At 49.8% G+C, this 8,191-nt stretch overlaps 1 protein-coding gene across 1 annotated transcript in view; it reads left to right on the top strand.

Moving 5' to 3' along the window:
- MESD (mesoderm development LRP chaperone) overlaps positions 1 to 7,967 on the top strand; it is a 29,641-nt gene extending 21,674 nt beyond the window's left edge. The window contains exon 3 of the mRNA XM_078682927.1: positions 1,926 to 7,967. Coding sequence (XP_078539053.1) covers positions 1,926 to 2,193 — 268 coding nt within the window. The 3' untranslated portion in view covers positions 2,194 to 7,967. The remainder of the gene's footprint in view (positions 1 to 1,925) is intronic.
- The last annotated feature ends 224 nt before the right edge of the window (positions 7,968 to 8,191 follow it).

An 8,191-nucleotide genomic window follows, 5' to 3' on the forward strand; every position in this document is an offset into this window, starting at 1 on the left:
ATATACACCAAACGCATGCTCAAATATTGAAATATTTTGTTTCATTCACAATGAAATATAGAAAAAAGTTTTCACAGTTTTAGTTGTTTCTTTATTTGTCTTTATTTCCTCAATTTTAGTTTATTAATTTTAATATTGTAAAACCACAGCGGACCCCTGATCATGCTTTGCAGGCCCCCAGAGGTCCTCAGACCACAAGTTAAGAACCACTGTTCTAGTCTTTTTAAACTCACCAAAGGCATGTGTGTGCGCCCTCACTGCCGAAAGGCTAGCATCCAACTCCAAAAATAGGCCCTCTCTCTGTCTGAAATGAAGCTGCAGAACCACAGCAACTGTCCGCTCTATAGGAACTCATGTAGACATTTGCTATCTCCCAGTGTGGCGTTGTGGGCACACTACTGCTTTGCACCAGGAAAAGCAGGTCACTGTGCAAATGCTTTTTTTTTTTCTTCCTCTCGACTGAGAATACCTTTCAACCAGCTGAGAAACCCTTAGATATATATTCCCATTGAGTTTGGTGATGTTCTTTAGATCTTACCACAATGGAAGGGGATTTATTCCGTGCCTTTATGGAGTAAATCTCTGGTCACTTATCTGCTGGGTAACGAAGAGCTTGAGATTGCCCATAGTTTGTGGGTGGTAAACTCCCAAGCAACCACATCTTGATCTGCGCACTCCCCACCGGTGGTGTGGGACTAATGGAGTAGCCAGAAAATTAAAATATCCCCTACTTTCAACCAAACCTCTGACACCGAATGAGTGAAGCAAGTAAGTCTGGCCCTTCCTAGATAAGTTGTATTCATTATTCCAATAATTAATTGACATTCTATCCATCCATCTATCAGTCCTCTCATTCATTCATCCACCCACTTTCACCTTTCGATCCACCATTTCATCAGTGCATCATTCCATCCAACCAATAACGAGTTTGTTCACACATGTATACGTCCATCTTTTCACTCATCCATCCAGCTATCCATCCTTTCCTTCACTCCTCTATTCACCTCTCCTTCACCCCTTTATTCACCTTTCCTTCCAACATTTCACAAACTGATCCTTTTACCGCATGATCCAACCTCTTATCCTTCCACCCTTCCTTTGGGTTTTCATCCTTTTCACCGTTCTCTTCCAGCTTATGTCTACCATCATGTTTCTCCTCTTATTTTTTTCTATCCTATCTTTCTTCTCCCACACACTCTATTTGCTGCTCTCTGTTCTTTTTAAATATTTTCATTATTTATTTTTCTCGCTCTCTGTCCTTCTCGACTTTGCTCACTTAGCCCTTAACTTCCACCTCTCAGCCTAGCACTGCTTTTCCATATTAACCTGTTTTATGAACCTTTGTCTGCAGGGGGAAATGCAAAGCTAATCACTGTTCAGTGGCACCCAGGCTACAAGCCTTTTTTTCAGTGTCTATCAACCAATACTTAAGGTTCAAGCGGGAGGTGGAGGGTGTGGACCTTGCGCCACTGCTGGAATTTTTACTGTTTAACTGTACTTTTTGATGACGTGCAATGTACACAATAGTGAAACCATTGCTCCCTAACTGATATCTTTTTGTGGCTACCCCAGAGCCGTATTGATTGTAATGTGCAACCTTCTCACCATTAAGCTGCTGTCCGAGTGTATTGGACTGTGTACAGTAGTTTTTCTTTGTGCTGTATTTTTTTCTGGCTACCCATGTCCTGCACGCTTTGCATTGGCGAATCTGTATCATTTATGATGCTGTTGTGGTGCCTGTTAGTTTGCCAGTTTTTGCCAATTAGTTTTTATTGCAACTGCTCCTTTTCATATTCCATAGCATCTACTGTTGTGTGTGTGTGTCATATGTGCTGATGTGTTACCATAATTCGGCCATTGCTTTTAATTTTAAGAAGATAGGAATTTAGCATTGTTTACATTTGTTTTTCCCCCTTCAAATCTAGGTTTATTGTTTCCTCCAACCGGGCCATCTTTATGCTGCGTGATGGAAGCTACGCGTGGGAAGTGAAAGATTTCCTTGTGCAGCAGGACAGATGCGCCGATGTGACTGTGGAGGGCCAGGTTTACCCTGGCAAAGGAGCAGAACCAGAGACACAAAATGAAAAGGACAAAAATAAAGTGAAACCAGAAAAAAAGAAAAGCGGCGAGGATAAAAAGTTAAAAACTGCCAAGGAAAACAATCAAGCGGCCAAGCGGAAAGAGGAATTGTGATGTAAAAAATGCCATATGCAGCGCTCTGGAGCTGTATCGTCAGAGAAAATTGCCAATTTTTGAGAACCTTGGTCTCTTCAGCAGATTCCCGTGTAGGGTTTGATGTGCTGTAGGGTGGATGACAGTGACATGGACACTGAAGGCTGCTGCCGCAGATGACTCAGTACGTGACTGGGAAAGGTTTATATATATATACTGTTAGGACACGGAATAAGTGTTTCAACGTACAATTATCAGTGTAACGGGTGAGATCTGAGGTGTGAGTATTTTGCTGCCTTTGTCACAACTGTGACATAGGGGACTTTTTATTCCGAGGAGTCATCTGATGCTAAACTATTCAATTTGAATAATTCTACGTAAACATTGCTCAACTGCCACATCACAGGTCCTTGTAAGCCCGTCTTCCTTTAATTATATTGGGCAATGATCAAAGTTACATTTTTCACCCATTGTTTGGCCAACATTTATGGGATTTAAAATCAGAGAACACACCATAATCTCCTTATACTCGCCTCTTGTGTTTAGCAGTTCAGAATGTCTGTGCTATGGAGAGGGTTCTGATAAGTTACACGGTGTGTGCCAAGAAGCTTATCACATGTTACATTTCTCATTTCTGCCTTGAAAAGCAATGCTGCCAAAACTTCATAGTGTGATCCAACCAGATGAATCAGAGTATACTTTTTTGAAGATGTGGTGTTAAGAATGTCACTGGTGTGTTTCCTAATTGTTGCCCCTTGATAAAGAAAAGAATACTAATGTGAATAACACTTACAAACCTTTGCATTGATGGATTTCTGTTATTTTTCTCACGTAGGGAGGGGTTTGTGTCTACGGTTTGGAACAGTATTGGGGCGCTTGTGAATTTATACACCATTCTTTACGGTTAAAAAACAAGAGTGGGAGTGCCCATGCTTAAAAGCCATACAAACAGGTTGTGTTCTTAACATTTTGTAATAATGTGACTTTGGGGGTCCATGTACATTACACCCAGGTCCCTCCTGTCCTCGTCCCCTTCATACTTACTATTGAGATAACCTATCTCCCAGACAGAAAAAAGAAAAGCAGGAATGCTGGTACACCCCTCCCCCTCCCTACTGGGAGTATTTAAGGGTACAGTACCCAGCATGCCTCCTGTTCTTTTTTCTGTCTTCCGACAGTTTTCTGCATGGATCCAGGAGCCTGTTGGCTCCTGGGGCTTACCTGTTGCTGGGCTTCGGGTGGGGCTGGTCTTCTGGGTTTCCCCTCCTGCCGGGCTTAAGGGGTTCCCTGTGGATGCCTCCTGGCTGCTCCGGAGTTCTTCCTTTTTTTCTTTCCTGTGGTGGCGCTGGGGGTGTCCGGTCCGAGTCTCTGTTCTACCGGGCTTTTCAGAGTCTCAGCAGTGTTTTCCTGTTGCTCCGGTGGTGTGGCGGCCCCTGTGCGGCTGGGGCGCTGCCTTCCGGAGTGTGCCTGACTTCCTTTGTTTGAAGCAGGAAGTCAGGCGTTTCGATGGCGAGGACGGCTGGCGGCTGTGTTTGGGGATGTTGCCGGTCCTTCCTCGTAAGTACGGCGTCGCGGATGTTCCTTTCTTATATTTCAGTGTTCCTGATCTGTGCCTGCATTATTTGTGGCTTGCTGGGAGTGAGGTGCTTTGCTTCTCTCTGGTGCTGTTGGAACGCTGTATTTGCTGTTTTTTGGTGGCCATTGCCTTCCCTGTGGTCCACGAGCTTCTGGAGGGTCCTGCTCTACGTTTTGTGTTCTGCTGGGAGTGGTGGGCTTTGGTCCCTCGCTGCTTTCCGGTGCCTTGTCATGGGGAAACATGCGAAGAAGAGCAGGCATGTTGTGGAGTCCTCCTCTTCTTCTTCTTCCTCGTCTCCTTCTCCTGCGCAATCCAGGCGTCGTTCCAGGCGTGGTGATGCTAGATTGAAGGAGCTGATTAAAGAGACTTTGTTGGAGATGGGGGGGGGGGGGGTCCCATGTCTGGGTCCAAGTCCAGATCCAGGTCCAGTCGTGCTCCGCCTCCTCCTTCTTCCTCTGGGTCTGAGGATGGATGGATGGTTGGAGGGTGATGTGGTTAAGGGCAAATATGTGGATAAGGACATGTTGCTGGACTTGTTGAGTCATGTTAAGGCGAAATATGGGGTTCCCTGCTGATGATGTCCCGGGTACTTCTCGGGGTTCCTTGCTTCGCCAGTTCCAGTACACTGCTCCTGTGGTTATGCCTGTCCATCCTTGTGTCAAGGAGGTTTTGGATCGGGAGTGGAAGGATCCAGAACGTATTCTGCTTCCTCGCTTCATGGCTAAGCTCTATCCTCTTCAGGATATGGCCAAGGATTTGCCAGACTCTGTTCCTGTGGATTCTTTTGTGGCAAGTCTGGTGGGGCGCACTTCATTGGCTGAGGATGCTGTTGTGCGTGATCCTGTGGACAAGAGAGTGGACGCCTCCCTGCGTAGGTTTATTCTGGCTCTCATCTGGCTCTGCGGGCTGGCATCTACGGGACTTATGTTGCTCAGTCTCTGCTTTCGGACTTGAAGATTTTGTATGGTTCCATGGATAATGCCACTGACTGTTCTGATATTCTGGCTCATGTTGAGCGTCAGGTGGAGTTTCTGTCTTGACGTTTTTTTTGCCGTTGTGCGTGCTTCTGCCCTCTCTGGGGGTGCTTGTGTGGCTGCTCGTAGGAACTTGGTCCTGAAGGACTGGAAGACGGATTCGGCCCAGAAGTCTGCTGCACTGCGTTTGCCCTTTCAGGGTTCCATGTTGTTTGGGGCGGAGTTGGAGGGCAGGTTGCATCGGCTTTTCAAGGAGAAGAAACATTCTTCGTCTTTCAAGCAGTCCTCAGCTGCTCCTGCTTCTTCTAAGCCAAAGCCCTTCTTTTGTCCTTCCTCTCACAGGCAGTTTTCCAGGGGTCGTGGTCATTTTCAGCCTGGTCGGGGTCAGGACAAGAAGGCGAAGTCCCCTCCTGTGAAGCCTCGTTCCTGACTATCTGGGGTCCGAGGTCGAATCCTTGGTCCGAGGTCGGCTTCGGTTCTTTCTTCCGGCCTGGATGTCCTCCTGTTCAGACTTGTGGGTCCTGGACGTTATCCGCTTGGGGTACTTCCTGGAGTTTTCCGTCCCTCCTCCAGACTCGGGGGTCCGTCCGACTCCCTGGCCGTCCTGTCGGGTCAAGAGGGAGGAGTTATCTCGGGGGGGGGGTCCAGTCTCTGTTGGACAAGAGGGCTGTGCAGGTGGTTCCTCCTTTGGAGCGGGGTCGGGGATTCTATTCGATCATTTTTCTGGTCCCCAAGGTAACGGGAGGTTTTCGTCTGGTGCTGGATCTGAAGGCCCTGAACAAGTTTGTGCTGCGGGTTCCTTTCAAGATGGAGACTCTTCAGCGGGTGATCCCTCTGGTTCTCCGGGGTCATTACATGTGCACTCTGGACCTTCAGGATGCCTATTATCACGTGCCTGTCCATCCACTTTCTCGTCCTTTCCTGCGGTTTTGTCTTCTGGGGGTGCATTACCAGTTCATGGTTCTTCCCTTCGACCTGAGATCGGCCCCCAGGGTGTTTACCAAGGTGGTGGCTCCCTTGGTGGCTTTCTTGCACCTCCAGGGGATGATGGTTTATCCGTATCTGGACGACTGGCTCCTGCATGCTCCCTCCGCGGATCTGTTGTTGAGGGATCAGGGGTTGGTGTGTTCGGCCTTGCGGGACCATGGGTTCCTGTTGAATCTCCCCAAATGCCAGCTTCTGCCATCTCAGGACTTGCTGTTCATAGGGGCGCGTTTCCGCATGGATTTGAATCGGGTCTTCCTGCCAGTGGCTCGCGCTGTGACCCTGTGTTCCCTGGCACATCGGTTTCTGGTGGGTCGGTCCTTCCAGGTCTGTCTTTGGTTGCGCCTTCTGGGTCTGATGGCGGTCACGGTGCCTTGGGCGCGTTTCCATCTTCGTCCTCTGTGGTCCTACCTACTGGCTCGGTGGGATCCCTTATCGGGGGACTTGTCCCTTTGGGTTCCTGTGTCCCTGTCGATCCTTCCTTCCTGCCCTGCGTTAGTTGTCTCTGTCGTCCAATCTGGACAAGGGCTTGCCTGTGCAGTCTCCGCCTCCGATGGTCCTTACGACGAATGCCAGCGCTCTGGGCTGGGGGGGCGACTTTGGGGTCGGAGTCCCTTCAGGGTCGTTGGTCCCTCCTGGAGGGTCGTCAGTCTTCGAACTGGCGGGAGTTGTCTGCTGTGTGTCGGGCTGTCCGGGAGTTTCGGCTCCTTCTGATGGGCCAGCATGTGTTGGTTCGGTCGGACAACTCGGTGACGGTGGCCTACTTAAATCACCTGGGCGGTATCCGTTCTCGGTCCCTGAACGCTGTGGTGTCCCCCTTGTTTTGCTGGGTGGAGTGCCATCTTTTGTCCCTGGTGGCTGTACATGTCCGGGGGGTGGACAATGGGGTGGCGGATGCCCTCAGTCGTTTTTTTCCTGCCTCCCTGGAGTTGGCCTTGACCCCAGTGGCCTTTCATCAGGTGTGCGTGAGGTTTGGTCTTCCCTTTCTGGACCTCTTTGCTTCCCGGCTCAATGCGCAGCTTCCCCGGTTCATCTCCTGGATTCCTCAGGAGGGGTCTTGGGGGAGGGTGGATGCCCTGTCTCTTCCTTTGCCTTCCCGCCTGCTTTACGCCTTTCCTCCTCTGGTTCTGATTTCTCGATTTCTGTCTCGGCTGCTGATGGAGGATCGGGAGGTGGTGGTGGTGCCTTTCTGGCCCTGCAGGTCTTGGTTTCCCACTCTGATGCTGTTGGCTGTTCAGGGTCTGTGGTTCTTCCCCTTCCCTCTGTCTCCGTTGCGATCCTCTCCGATGTTGCCCCTGCGACGGCTTCGGCTGTCGGTTTGGCGGTTGAGAGGCAAGGGTGGCGGAATAGGGGTCTCCCGGAGCATTTAGCCTTGGCTATTCAGCGGTCTCGGAAGCCTTCTACCCATCAGTCCTATGGTAGGCATTGGGGTAACTTTGAACGTTGGTGTCTTGGCCTGGCGTTGTCTCCCTTGGTTTGTCCTTTGCCGGATGTTCTTTAGTTCCTTTGGGATGGGTTCGAGAAGCGTTTGTCTGTCTCTACTCTCCGGGCTCAGTGGGCTGCTATCAGAGGAGGTTGACATGAAGTTTGTCACCTTCAAGGTTGTTTTTTTGGTGGCTATAATTTCTGCTCGTCGCCTGGGGGAGCTGGGTGCTTTGATGGCTCGGGAGCCTTTTCTGTCCTTTTCTGCTGATGGTGTGGTCCTTCGTTTGGATTCCTCCTTCGTTCCTAAGGTTTCCTCCCAATTCCATCGCTCTCAGGAGCTGGTCCTGCCGGCTTTGCATTCGGCTCAGGTGGACAAGGACGACCTTCCTTGGTCCTTGCTGGATGTTTGCCAGGCTTTGCGGGTCTATGTTGATCGGACCCGTGCCTTTCGGCTTTCTGACACCCTGTTTGTTTCTTTTGGGGCTGTTTCCAGGGGTTGCCGTGCTTCTTCTTCTTCCATTGGGCGTTGGTTGAAGCAGGTTATTGTTCTGGCCTATTCTCTTTCTGGTTCTCCTCCCCCGGCTGGGGTTCAGGGGCGTTCTACTCGGGGGATGGCTGCTTCCTGGGCGGAGGTTCGAGGGGTGTCCCTTTCTGAGATTTGTAGGGCCGCCACTTGGGCTTCTGCTAATACCTTTGTTAGGCATTACCGTATCTAGAATGTTCTGGGGGATGACACTAACTTTGGTTTGGGGGTTCTTCGGGCTATGTGTTCCTGATTCCCCTTGTTTTCCTTCTACTGTGCTGTTGTTTTCAATAAATTGCTGGATTTTGCTGTACTGCTGTGTCCTGGTGGTTTGTTGTTTGATGATGGCCGGTTGCTGCTTGGGTATTCTCAATAGTAAGTATGAAGGGGACGAGGACAGGAGGGACCTGGGGGTAATGTCCTATTACTTACCGGTAATCTTCATTACTCCGGGTCCCGTTGTCCTCGTCCCCTTCATACCATCCCTCCCTCCCTACCGGGCTTCCCGGCCTTCATCTTGGGCTTGGTGGTCCAGGA

This window comes from Lissotriton helveticus, chromosome 3_1 (assembly GCF_964261635.1).
Source record: "Lissotriton helveticus chromosome 3_1, aLisHel1.1, whole genome shotgun sequence".
NCBI lineage: Eukaryota > Metazoa > Chordata > Amphibia > Caudata > Salamandridae > Lissotriton > Lissotriton helveticus.